The following is a 14,196-nucleotide window of genomic DNA, read 5'->3' as shown; positions in this document are numbered from 1 at the left end:
TGTCCGCTGACATCTGACCCACTCCGATCCAAAACATACTTTTCCATCCATCATTTGATCGGGTGATGATGGACTCTGCAGTCTGTCGTCATCTGATCTCCTATAGGGGAGAGTGGCGCTCTGGCAGGTCCATCCCTGCACAGTGTGTAGGGACAGACCTGTCATCTTCCTGCTCAAAGGAGCGATCCCCACGGGGCAGATCATCACGGATCCATCCCGTGTGAAAGAGGCCTAAATCTGATCAGCAGTGTCCACAGGACAGAACTAGCCGGCTCAGCTGTAACCTGTTACATATTCAGGTTGTAGAATGTTAAAAATTTCTCGCCCCCCCCCCCCCCCCCCCCACCCCCCGTTAAAATGTGAACTTATTCTTTACAGTATGCCTGAACCCTTACCTTCTAAAACAACTCATTCAGTTTAAAAAAGAAAAAAAAAATTATAAACACATCCCCCCCCCCATTATTTATAAGTGATCACATACCTTCTTTTCTCAGCTATGTAGGAGCTGGGGTAGGAGAAACAGCAGTGCACTGGTCTTTCCAGTGAATGACTGTGCGGGGGGGGGGGGGGGGAGCACCTCATTGATCAGCACACAATGTGTTCCCAACACAGCTGAAGAACTGACCATGATGGCTCTTTAATAGGAAAGCAGAGGGGCTGTCAGGAACAGGGATTTTACACAAAGGAAGCAATAAAAAGAGAACAGGATACTTTCTCTTTTGTTCATTGACGGACACAGCACCATTAATCTTGTCCTTAGGGTTATATCACCACCTTCAGGGACTCAGCACCATAAATCTTGACCTTAGGGTTATATCCCCACCTTCAGGGGAGGACTAGGCAGAACATGTAAAAACACCAAAACTGCCCAGGGGGGGGCGGTCCTACTGGCTATAACCCCTAACTCTGCTTCCAGCAGCTCAGTTTCTTTCTACCTAGTGTAAAAGGACCTGGCTCCCTGTGGGGACCATTGGTCCTCTGGATTTTTTTTCCTTTTTTTTTTTTTCTGCTTTTTGATTCCTGAGATCTACAATCAACAGCTGGGCTGGGTGAATGGCTGGGTAATATAGAGTCTGGTAGTCTCCCCAGCCTGGCCATCGAGCATGAGCAGACCCTATCTATGCGCTGGGTCGGCTACGACATGCCACATCTAGTCCAGGGGAGGCCGGTGAGCTATATGCTCCGGGGCACCCATATGACCGGGCTACTGCTGTCCGAGTCAGTGTGCCATGGCCGACAGCCACCTCCTATACTGTTCGTGTGATGGGTCTGTCCATGGAAGGGGTAAGTACGGTTCCACCTATCTCGGCAGGATGGAGCAGCTGGGCATTCCCTGGGAGGTCTACTAGGGGATCTCTCACTCGTATCGGGGGTGTGGTGCACATACCTGGCCGGGGGTCCTCTGAGGGATCCCGAGTCCTGGCCGGGGGCTGTGCTGAGTGGGTTGGTGGTCCGCTCATTTTCTCCCTGTTTTTAGGCCGTTTTTTCATGTCTGTGTGTTTGCCATGTGCAGTCTGGCCGCCGCGCCAACCGCTGCCATTTTTTTTGTTTCACTCTAGCGCTGGGTGGCTGTTTCAGTCTGGAACAGCGCAAAACTGACACAGAGCACCTTGTGGATAGCGGCAGCACAGCACACTACCTGGGTCAGGGTGGTGAGTCCTACGGGGGGCCCCTCAGTCTGTGGCAGCTAGGAGGGTGGGATTTTGTTGTGGCTTGCCTTAGGTCCCTAAGCAGGGACAGGCGAAAGTGGGTCAGCATGGTGTCAGAAGCTGGAGCTTCTTCCCCAGACATCCCTGTTACTGCAACTGGCTCACCTGCACATGCGGTGCCTATGGACAATTTGTCGGCGGTCCTGGAGTCCTTTGGTGACAGGTGGCCCCTGCTCTGACGTGTCAGAGGATGCGGACCAGGACCGTTCAAACAGATGACTCGGTGTCCGGGTCAGCACAGGGAAAAACGCTAGTAGGAGCCCTTATCACAGCGGTGCTGGATACTCTAAAGATAGAGGATACGGCGGGGGCATCTGCGAGGGTGCCGTTCCCTTTTGGGTCCCACAAGCCGGCCCGCACTGCTAAGGTGTTTCCCTACCTAACTTATTTGATACGTTTATTTACAAGGAACGGGGCAGCCCACAGCAGGCCTTTTCAGTCCCGAGATGGATGGCGGTGCGTTACCCCTTTAAGGAGATTTTCCTGAAAAAATGGTCATCTCCTCCGGTCATTGACCCCCTGGTATCCAGGTTGAAAAAGGTAACCACGATTCCGGTGGAAGGGACTGCCTTCAAAGATCCGGAGAACAAAAGGGCTGAGGCGGTTGCCTGGTCCATGTTTACGGTGGTTGGGTCAGCGTTGTGGCCATTGTTGGCCATGGCCCTGGTGTCACAGACACTTACTGAATGGGCTAAGTTATTGCGCCGTGATTTGGAGAAGCAACAGGTTTCCCTGGTCTGCGTGGTAACTGGCAGACCAGTTGGTGCAGGGCCTAAAATATGTCTGTGATACGGCCCCTTTGCTTTCTAGCGCCTCAGTATTAGCTGTGGTGCTACGTCGCCTGATTTGGCTTAAATTCTGGTCTGTGGACCAGACTTCTAAGAAAGGGCTGGCGGGTTTGCCCTTCCAGGGGGAGAGGCTATTTGGAGTCTCGCTGGATGATATTATTAATGTTACTGGGGAGAAGAGTACATTGTAACCACAATCCAGAAAGGATAAGGAGCCACACCATAGGCAAGGACCCTCATTTTCTGCTCAGAAGCAGATTTTTCGTCCACCCAGGTTGGCAGGTAAGCGTTCCCAGTCCGACAAGGTGCCCGCTGAGGGACAAAGGCGTCCCTGGTTTCGCAAGCCAAACAAGCCTGCGAGTAAATCTGTTGCCACATGAAGGTTTGCCACTGCCCGACTTTCAGGTGGGGGTTAGCCTTCAGGAGTTTGCAGCTCAGTGGACTTCCCTTCTTTCCAACCAGTGGGTCTGCAAACTGGTTTCTTCAGGTTACAAGATAGTTTCTTTCTTGTCCACCAAACAGATTCTTTTTTTTTTTTTTTCCCCTCCAATCTTCATCTTCCGGCTCGTTGGGAGGCCCTGTTTGGGGCAGTACAGGACCTGCTGCTGTGTGGGGTGATAATACCTGTACCGACGCCGGAAAGGTTTCAGGGATTTTAATCCAATCTGCTTGTAGTCCCAAAAAAGGAAGGGGTCCGTCCGGTCCTGGATCTCAAGGCCCTCAACGGCTTCGTGAAAGTACAAAGGTTCAGGTTGGAATTGGTTTGTCCGTGGTCACTGCACTCAATCTGCCTCAGAATTAAGGGAGCATGTGGCGATCACCATTCAGACTCTCCGGGAGTTTGGTTGGGTGTGGAACCTCCAGAAGTCGGTGTTGGTGCCGACTCAACACCTGGAGTACTTGAGCTTGATTCTGGACTCCTCAGAGGCGAGAGTCTTTCTCCCCTCAGACAAGCTGCAGACTCTTCAAGCTATGGTGAAGTTGTTGGTGTCCCGCAGGTGGTCTTCGCTGCGTTTTTGCATGCGAGTTCTGGGCCTCATGGTAGCCACTTTCGTGGTGATACCGTATATTCTCTATATCTCTCTTGATCGCATATGCAATTGCAGCATAAACATGTAATAAAAAGGAATGAGACATTTAAAATGGTGTAGTCATCTATTGCATAAAATAATATAAAAAAAAACGTTAACCAAAAGAAAACTAATCTAAATCACACTACTGGAAATAAAGGTAAAGACCTGCAATCTGCAGCTGCAGGAGCATCCCATAGTAGATCATACAGTGGGGAAAATAATTCCCCTGCAGATTTTGTAAGTTTGCCCACCTATAAAGAAATTAAGGGTCTATCATTTCTATCATAGGTGTATTGATAGAGACAGAATATTAACAAAAAAAACACAAAACAAATGCTATAAATTAAGTTGCAGTTCAGTGAGTAAAATTAAATATTTGATTTCCAAGTAAAACATGACTTAGTACTTTGTGGAGAAACCCTTGTTGGCAAGCACAAAGGAAAGACCTTTTTTTCTAGTTGGTGACCATTTTTGCACACATCTCAGGAGGGATTTTGGTTCACTCTTCTTTACAGATCTTCTCTAAATCCTTAAAGTTTCTTGGCTGTCTCTTGGCAACTTGAAGTTTCAGCTCCCTCCATAAATTTTCTATAGGATTAAGGTCTAGAGATGGACAAGGCCACTCCATGACCTTAAGGTGCTTCTTCTAGAGCCACTCAATTGTTGCCTTGGTGGTAAGTTTTGAGTCCTTGTCATGCGGGAAGATCCATCTTCAGTGTTCTGGCTGGGTGGGTTCTGAGGGAAGCAGGTTCTCTTCCAAGATTTTACAATACATGGCCACATCCATTGGCCCCTCAATGCGGCAAAATGGACTGTACCCTTTAGCAGAGTAACAGCCCCAAAGCTTAATGTTTCCACCTCTGTGCTTAATTGTAGTGATAGTGTTCTTAGGGTCGTAGCATTTTTCTACTCAAAAGATTCAAGGGTAGTTTGGAGCAGGCATGAATATTCTTTCAGACGGTAAATAAGTGGGGATAGGTTATTGACAATGTAGGTTTCTAAAGGTAATTGAACTTCTAGGGCTTTATCCAAGAACACAGCTGCAATCTGCTAGATATAGAAGTATATTATCGCCATAGAGCAGGGATATGCATTTAGCGGACCTCCAGCTGTTGAAGAACTACAAATTCCAAGACTGACAGCCACATGCATGACACCCAGAGGCATGATGGGACTTGTAGTTTTGCAACAGCTGGAGGTCCGCTAATTGTATATCCTTGCCATAGAGTGAGTTTTTATCCTCCAAGGTGTAAATCCAAAAACCCTGAACAGCAGGATCTGTCCTTGACAAGGCCGCTAGTTGCTGTATAGCGATGGCAAACAGGGGCGACAAAGGGCATCCCTGTCATGTGCCCCAGCCAGTACCAAATGGATCAGAAATCAAAGCATTGACTCATATACAGGCCACAGGTCTACAGTATAATAACCTATCCCAAGCAATGAATTTGTGTCCAAAACCCAGCCGCCCAAGGACCGCAATATGGCCATTCGCCTAGAATCACTAGCCTTTATGTGTGTCTAATAACACTACAACTCGAGTATCAGGGGTATATTGGTTTGTAAAATAGAATAGACGGAAGAGGTTAATAGCCGTTGCATGCCCTGTATGAAACCAGTTTGCTTCCATTAATAATGGAAGCTATTACGTTATTCAACCTCCTAGCCAAAATCTTGGCTTGCTTAAGTATGTTAGCTGTAACATTGTCAAAAAGCTTATACAGTTCCTGAATCTCAGCAAAGAGGTTTCAGTTGATATTCACTGTTTGTTCCTAATCTTTGGCGGTGACTTTCACTTTGAATGCTCTGCTATAACTTCAACCCATCTGTGTTACAGATCTGGATCACAGAACAGTTCAGGAGGCAGCAGTGGTGATATGGCTGTAAAGAAAAAGAAAGGTCAGATAATGTAATGTTTCTTGCTAATTGTAGAGGTTTACCACATGTTAATTGTTGGAATACTCTTAGTAGCTAGATGACATTAAAATTAAATTTTTCAGGTATTTACCAAAACATATTCAAACTATAAACTTGCATTACAGGGAGGGGGAGAGAGAAAGGGGGGAAGGAAAAGGGGGATTTTTCAGCGGTGCTAAATATGATGAAGCTTCAACAAAATATACTAAAAATTCATAATAATTTATTAATATACATTAAAAAGCCCTGTGGCATCACATGTAATACACAAAAATAAAGAGAGCAGTATACACATTACTAGTCGACAGTAGGAATCCCAGAGGCAAAAGATGACTGGCTGACAGCACTTGTTCCCAACATGTTTCGCAATAAGCTTCCTCAGGGGAAATGTGCAACTAACAATAGATTTAATACAAAAGTTTTTTAGTATACAAAAACGACAAGCAAAATTTATTACAAAATACATATCAGTATAAGATGAAAAATACATATAATGACCCCAGTGTGTGAGATCTAACAAAATGGCGCTTACCGCCTATCGCCAGGCAGGCCGCATACCGGGAGTCGACAACGGTGGAGAAAATTTGCAATCACCGGGACAAATAAAGGGCCGCCAAACCCTATGGAGGGCATAGATGGGGGTAAGCCAGTGCTAAGGAGATAAGTAGATGAGAGGTGAATGGGGCAGAGCGATATAACAAGAAATGCAAAGAATAGGAACTTAAGAAACTGCACAGATTGAAATAAGATTGATATTAATATATAATCGATAATAAAATAACCTCAGTTATATGAGGAAAAAGGGCGAAAACCTCAATAGAAAAGTGCATTGAAACACAGGGAATATATGCTGACATAGGGAATGAATATTAATATATAAAATAACAAAAGGAGTATTGAATGAGTATAATAGATACAATGCTGAAAAAATAAATGAATGGACAGAAGGTAGATTGAAATTCAAACTATAGTTGTATAATTGATACGGGCTGAAAGTGCACAATTAATTTAAGGGTATGTATATCCAAATCAAAGTAAGGGTTTAGGAATTACAGCTCTTAAGAATAGCCTTCCCGTTTTTCAAGGGACCAAAAGTAATGGGGGATATTACGATGTCCACTGACGTCAATGCTGGGGGTTATTTATGCGTCCTGATACCTGCGTTGGGGGTTATGTCGTCTGGCACCAGTGCTGGGGTTGTTAATACATCCACTGACAGTAATGCTGGGGGTTATTACTAGAGGTTGACCGATATATCGGCCGATATTTGCCGTTTTTTAATTAATCGGCATCTGCCGATTGAGCTGATAAAAAGGCAGATTTAGAACTGCAAGCGCTACTTGGAAATGACTTCTGTAATAGAAGTCAATGCAAGTTGCCTGAGTCTTTATAGAAGCCACTTGTTTCCTCTCTGGGCAGTCTGCCAAGAAAAGAGCAAAAAGATACAATGTTTACACTTGAATGAATGAACTCAACTCTGTGTAGAAGTTCTCAGTTTAACCATTTAAAGACTAACTCTTTTCTGACACTTGTTGCTTACAAGTAAAAGTCCTGTATTTTCTTCCAGAAAATCACTTAGACCCCCAAAAAATTATATATATATTTTTTTTTTAGCAGAGACCCTAGGGAATAAAATAGCGGTTGTTGCAATATTTTATGTCACACGACATTTGTGCAGAGGTCTTTCAAATGCAATTTTTTTGGAAAAAAAAACACAAAATTATAAAAAAAAAAAAAAAAAACCCCTAAAACAGTAAAGTTAGCCCATTTTTTTTCGTCCAAAAGTTTTGACTACCTGTTTTTATTTTATAGGCTGCTTTCACACTGGAGCAGGCAGGCGTTGATGGTAAAACGCTGCTAGTTTTAGCGGCGCTTTACCATCATTTTAGCGGTGCTATTCGGCTGCTAGTGGGGCGCATATAATCCAGCTAGCGGCCGAGGAAGTGGTGCCCATTAATATCAATGGGCAGGAGTGGTGGAGAAGCGGTATACACCACTCCAAAGTGCCGCTTGCAGGACTTTTTTTTTTAACATCCTGCCAGCGCATCGCCTCAGTGTGAAAGCATTCTGTCTTTCACACAGACTGCAGGGGAGCCGTTTTGCAGGCACTTGACAGGAGCTATTTTTAGTCCAAAAACGCCCCAGTGGGAAAGGTGTCTGTTAGGTTTTATGAGATGAAGGGGGATAAAAAAAATAAAAATAAAAAAAATCGGCCTAACATATCAGCCCAAAAAAATCGGCATCATATATCGGCCATCGGCCACCATGATTTCTAAATATCGGCATCGGCCAGAGGAAAAACTCATATCGGTCTACTTCTAGTTATTACCACATACGCTGATACCTGTTTTGGAGCTTATTGTAGCATCCGCTGGCACCAATGTTGGGAGGTTCTATAGCGTCCCCTGACACCAATGCTGGGGGTTATAATTACAGTCACTGACATATATGTTAGGGGTAATTTAATTTGAGTTTATGGGCGGAATTAGGGGTAGGGGTTGGGTAATTGGTGGCGAGTAATTCTTAGCCCCTGTGCACATGGTCGGACATTCCAACGGAAAATGTCCGATCGGACCGTGTTGTCGGATGATCCCACCGCGTGACGGGGTTCTATCTGACTTTTTCCGTTGGAATGTCCGACCAACAAAGTTTGGGAGCTGGATATAAAATTTTCTGACAACAAGATCATTTGTAGAGCATTCCGATCGGACAAAGTGCCACGCATGCTCAGATCAAATTACGAGACCAAAGCTATTGGCTACTAGCCTGAATGTAGTCCCATCGTAACGAACGCCATCACGTTCCGAACGATCGGATTTTCTGACAACTTTGTCCGACCTTGTGTACAAGGGCTTTAAGGCCTGGCTAGCAGCTCAGGACTTGAAATTTTGAGCCCTGATATAGCGTATACAATTGCGACACAAGTTGTATTTAAATGTTTTTAAAAATCAGCTTTCCTTTTCAGTCTGCAGCCACTGTCATTTTCTAAAAATGCTGCAATATGGCTACCTGGAGGTGTTTTTCACTCAGATGGTGTACAGAACACCCACCCAGAAACATAATTTCCTGCTTTTGTGATTGGCTCACCAATTTTCCCAGATGTCTGCACTAGGATACAATTCAGATTTCAGGCATCCCCTGCAACAAAGTCCTTTTTGGTGAGATACTCCCAATAGGAAATCACGTCTAAAGTGATGAAGGCCCAGCAGCTTTTTTCATTAGTGTCCTGCAGGTACTGCAGCTGATTGATAATTATGAAACTACTCCCATTAGACCTACGTGATAATTCACTCCCACATTTAAACGAACACACAGTGATTTCTTCAGAATAACAAAAGGTAGGAATCTGCAACAAAGTTTAAAATCCCTGCAATGTACATAGATCACCCAAGGGTTGTGGGGGTAGATGTTGGTTTTTTTTTTTTTTTTTTTTTCTCGCTCTCCGAAAGTGGAGTTACTCTTTAAAGCGGACTTCTACCCATTTTATGCACTCTGAATGGTATCCCCTGATCTTGTCCTTTTTCCAATGCAAATTCGTTTTTCTAAATGGAAATACCTTTTTTATTTTCTTCTTTATCCTGCACTTTCGGCAGTCCCTGCCTAGGCAATTGCATCACTAGGCATTTTCATAAGGGTTCCTGAGATAGCGGAGTCATGTATCCCAGGAGTCCATGCAAATCACCTACTGCCGAAATCTCGTGTTATTTTATGGCAGGAAATGACGCGAATGAAAGGAGTTAGGCGCCATTTTCTAAGCACTGCATCTGCCGGGAGGAAGTATAGGAGATCTGTTTGGACCAGTGAGTATGTGGCGTGTGTGTTCTTAAAAAAAATAAAAATAAAAAAATGTGGACTGCGGGCACAGTTTCCTGGCTCTCCTTCCTGACAGGTAGCCGCACAACAGCATACGGGAGATCGGGAGGTTCTTGCTGGTTAGCCAGCTGCACAGAAATCCTGGAAATGAAGACAGAAGGGCTTCAGATGCCCACAGCTAAAATGCAAAGTGTTTTGGGGGACTGCAACTCTGCTTTAAGCTAGAATGTGGTGGAAAATCCAGTCTGTCACCAAAACCCAGTTAAAGTTAATTCTTCCAATGCAGACACCTGGTCCAAGTGGGTAATTCTCCTTGTCTTGCAAACATTTAGTCCTAGCTTTCTGCTGTCTCCAGGGGAGGAAGTGCAGTAGAATCTTTCCACTAGGACATCTAAACATTTTTTTAAAAATAAACCTACCAGGCTTTTAACAAGTGAGAAAAAAAGTTTGGCTGTACATAACAAGTGTATCTGTTATTAGGACTGCAACTAACGATTATTTTCATAATCGATTAGTTGGCCGATTTATTGTTTAGATTAATCGGTTAATAACCTTAAAAAAAAAAAAGTGGTGTATAATTTAGTTAAGATGTAAAGTTTTAAAAAAAGGCAATGTATTCCTAAATATCGCCTATGCAGTGGTAAATATAAATAACCAACTATATGATTAAGGAGTAAAATCTTTAACCGACTCTGAGAATAACAGTCAGAAGAGATATACTGTATTTATATACTATTAGAGGTTGAATCTGGTAAATATCATCAGACTCGGATCAAATTTTTTTTGTTTAGAAACAAAAAAAAAAAGTTAGGCTGTTTTGCATTTTTTCAAACAGAACTGTAATATATGCTGGTCATACTAAAACATTTTGAGAATATCCGTTCGATGTTTTTTTTTTTTTTTTTTAATCGTTATTGGGGTCAAATCGACATTTTTCTTCAACCACAGTGAAAGGAAAATTTAGAAACAATAGAAAACTTCTTGGTCAAAGGAATTTTCAGACAGTGTATGTGGTTTTTGTTCAGAAATTAGATTAATTTTAACCGCTTCAGCCTTGGAAAAATTTACCCCCTTCCTGACCAGAGCCCTTTTTGTGATTCGGCACTGTTTCGCTTAGGCCGCGTACACACGGGCGGACTGTTCACCCAACTTTGTTCGTCAAAAATCCGACAAACAGTCCGCTCAAAATTTGCATGAACGGACTTGACCACACACGATGAACGAACAGTCCGCTGAAAGCGTACGCGATGATGTGAACGGCAAGTACGACGGGACGAGAAATTCGACGTCCAATACACTGCAATGCAACCTTCGCCGTGTAAATCCTTTCTGAGCATGCGCGAAACTTAGTTTGTCGAACAAGCCTACACACGAGCGGACTGTCCGCTGAAACCAAGTTTCAGCGGACTGTCTTACGGAAATTCCGAAAAACTTTGTTCGTCAGACTGTCCGCTGAAACTGTCCGCTGAAGCCCACACACGAGCGGACTGTCCGCTGAAACACTGTTCAGCGGACAGAGTTGGGCGAACAGTCCGCCCGTGTGTACGCGGTCTTAAACTGACAATTGCGTCGTCGTGTGACGTTTCACCCCGAAAAAAATTACGTCCTCCCCCCCACAAATAGAACTTTCTTTTGGTGGTAAACAAGGTCCACAGTTTAGGCCGATATGTATTCTTGTACATATTTTTGGTAAAAAAAAATTGCAATAAGTGTATATTGATTGGTTTGCGCAAAGATTATAGCGTCTACAACATATGGGTATAGTTTTATGGAATTTTTATTATTTTATTTTTTTTCATTAGTAATGGCGGCGATCTGCATTGTGTGTTGTTGTTGTTGTTGTTGTTTTTTTTTTTATCGTGACTATAACATTATGGCGGACACATCGGACACTTTTGACGCTATTTTGGGACCATTGTCATTTATACAGCGATCAGTGCTATAATAATGCTCTTATTACTGTGTGAATGACACTGGCAGGGAAGGGATTAAACACTAGGGGGGGCGATCAAGGGGTTGTGTGTCCTAGGCAGTGATTCTAACTGGGGGGGGTTCCACTCGCATGACGGCGATCTCTGCTCCTGATGACAGGGAGCAGTGATCTCTGTCATGCTGCTAGGCAGGACAGGGAAATGCCCCTGTTCTTCTGCTGCTCTGTGGCACGACCGCTGGGACACCGGCGGACATGGAGTCTGTGTGACTCACAGGCACGGTGACAATGTACGCGGTGGGCGCGTGCCCGTTAGCCCCTCCAATTAAAGGGGGTGTACATGTACGCCCATTTGCCCACCACTGCCATTGTGCCGACGTATATCGTGGTGCAGCTGTCAGCAAGTGTTTAAAACAGAATGTTAAAAGCAAGTGAAAATTTAAAACCTTCTTTCAGTCAGCGAATATAAAAAGATTTTTCCCATGATGATTCTCATCTGAAAATTGATCCGTGTGGCTAGCATAAGGCGGTACACACCTATGCAGTTTGCTTTTGATCAGTTTATGCAGTGCTTTTTGCTGTGCGTGTTGATTTTTGCACACATGATTTTGCTGCGATTGGCATTTTTTGCTTTTTTTTTTTTATTTTTATTTATTTTTTTGTCCAATTTGTTGTTGGGCAGATTAAAAAAAACAAATTGCTGCAAAAACACACTACATGCTATTTCTGCAGCTTCTCCACTGAAGTATTTTGAACCAAAAAAGCACTGTTTTGTATTAAAAAAAATAAAATAAAAAAAGTCCTTGAACCTTTCCAAATACGCAGGTGCATCCCTGCAAAAAGCACCAAAAACACATTGGTGAGAACCAGGCTTAAGACATTTAGTAACATAATGGTGTTTAAAAAAAAAAGAAGCCCTTCATAGTATAAAAAGAGCAAATAATCGCTACTGTAAGGGGTACGTTTTATAAAGGGCTTAATTTAGTCTTTATAACCCTGTTATGTTACTGGCCGATTAATCGATTATGAAAATAGTAATTGATTTCATAATCGATTAGTTGTCGATTAATTGTTTCGGCCTGAATTCTTATCACTGTCCAATAGGGGATGCTCCACTGTCATTCTGGCCTTATGGCTGGGATATAGTATCCCTGCTGGTAGGGGGGTATTCTTCAGTAAGATGTGGGTCAGGAATATTTCCCTGGTGTGGAGTAGGGCTGCAACTAACGATTATTTTCATAATCGATTCGTTGGCTGATTATTGTTTCGATTAATTGATTCATCGGTTAATAACCTTAAAAAAAAAAAGTAGGTCAAATTGACGTTAATTTTAAATCACAGTGATGGGAAAATTTGGAAATAATAGAATACTTCTTGGTCAAAGGAATTTTCAGACAGCGTATGTGTTTTTTTTGTTCAGAAATGAAGTGAAAATTTCAAACAAAATTCTTTCAATGTATGAATGTACAAAGATTTTTCATCTGAAAAATGATCGGTGTGGCCAGCATAATGCTCGGTACACACCTATGCAGTTTTTGCTTTTGATCTGTTTCTGCAGTGCTTTTTGCTGTGCGTGTTGATTTTTGCGCACGTGATTTTACTGCAATTTCTGTTTTTTGCATTTTTTTGGGGGGCAGATTAAAAAACACAAATTTCTGCAAAAACACATTACATTCTTTTCTGCAGCTTCTCCATTGAAGTATATTGAACCAAAACAAGCACAGTTTCGCGTTGAAAGTCCCTGACCCCTTCCAAATACGCAGCGGCTGAAAAAAAGCACAGATATGAACGTGTCCCATAGGAAATTAGCCCTTTATAGTACAAAAAAGCAGATAATCACTACAGGAAGGGGTTCATTTTATTTTTTTTACTGTAGAACAGTGAAAATAATATTTACAGTAGTGATTATATTTTTATACTATAAAGGGCTCATTTTAGTTTTTAACCCCATTATGTTACTGGCCGATTAACCACTTGCCGACCGCCGCACGACGATGTACGTCGACAGAATGGCACGGGCAGGCATATGGGCGTACCTGTATGTCCCTGCCTTCCCGCGGGTGGGGGACCCGATCGGGGGCCCCCCCCCCCCCCCCGGTGCCTGCGGCGGTCGGTATTCGTTCGGGAGCGATCCGGGATGAGGGGGCGGCCATTCATTCATGGCCACCCCCTCGCGATCGCTCCCGACGAATGGAAATCCTTCGTGACATCACTTCCTCTCCTGTAATGTAAACACAGGAGAGGAAGTGATGTAATCTCTCCTCCGTGTCGGTATTTTTCGTTCCGACACCGAGGAGAGAGGATCGGTGAGTTGCACCAACACGACACTTCACAGTAGAACATGCCAGGCACACTCACACCCCCCCTTTACCCCCTGATCACCCCCCCCAATTACCCCTGCCCCCCCAGTCACAGTGACACCAATGCATTTTTTTTTTTTTTGCATTGGTGTCATTTGTGACTGTAATAACTGTTAGGGCAGTTAGGGTTAGCCCCCTTTAGTTCTAATGTACCCCCCTAACCCCCCAATAAAGGTTTAACCCCGTGATCACCCCCCGTCGCCAGTGTCACTAAGGCTGGGTTCACATTGCAGCGGTTTATGAGAACGGATGTGATTCGCACCGCACTGCAGTGCAAATCACATCCGATCTCTGCGATTCGAGTTCAGCCATTCGCCGCACCCGCCGCAAATTCGCACCGGACCCTTTTTTTGGTCCGCAGCAGAATCGGATCGCATGGGTGTTCACACCATGTGATCCGAGTTTGCAGATTGCACTGCGATATGCGAACTGATCTGGGGGTGTCATTAACATTTCACTGACACTCCCAGCAGTTCGCATAGGGCAGTGTGAACTGCCGCCGGGAGGCATGCGATGCGGGAACCCGCCGCGGATTCGTGGCGTTCCCGCATCGCTCCAGTGTGAACCCAGCCTAATAAGCGATCGTTTTTCTGATCGCTGTATTAGTGT

At 44.0% G+C, this 14,196-nt stretch overlaps 1 protein-coding gene across 5 annotated transcripts in view; it reads left to right on the top strand.

The window, feature by feature from the left end:
* Positions 1 to 14,196, top strand: part of HAUS8 (HAUS augmin like complex subunit 8) — a 120,367-nt gene that overhangs the window by 2,131 nt on the left and 104,040 nt on the right. For 3 of the 5 annotated variants that reach the window (XM_077475518.1, XM_077475519.1, XM_077475517.1), the window contains exon 2: positions 5,405 to 5,466. The exons of the other annotated variants lie outside the window; for them this stretch is intronic. In XM_077475518.1, the coding sequence (XP_077331644.1) occupies positions 5,405 to 5,466 (62 nt within the window). The remainder of the gene's footprint in view (positions 1 to 5,404; positions 5,467 to 14,196) is intronic. 5 annotated transcript variants of the gene reach the window in all.

The sequence above is a fragment of the Lithobates pipiens genome, unplaced genomic scaffold (genome assembly GCF_037356315.1).
Source record: "Lithobates pipiens isolate NorthernLeopardFrog02 unplaced genomic scaffold, aLitPip1_a1.2 Scaffold_13, whole genome shotgun sequence".
In the NCBI taxonomy this organism is placed as follows: Eukaryota; Metazoa; Chordata; class Amphibia; order Anura; family Ranidae; genus Lithobates; species Lithobates pipiens.
Note: the sequence above shows the minus strand (reverse complement) of the source record. Positions and strands in the feature narration are given on the sequence as shown.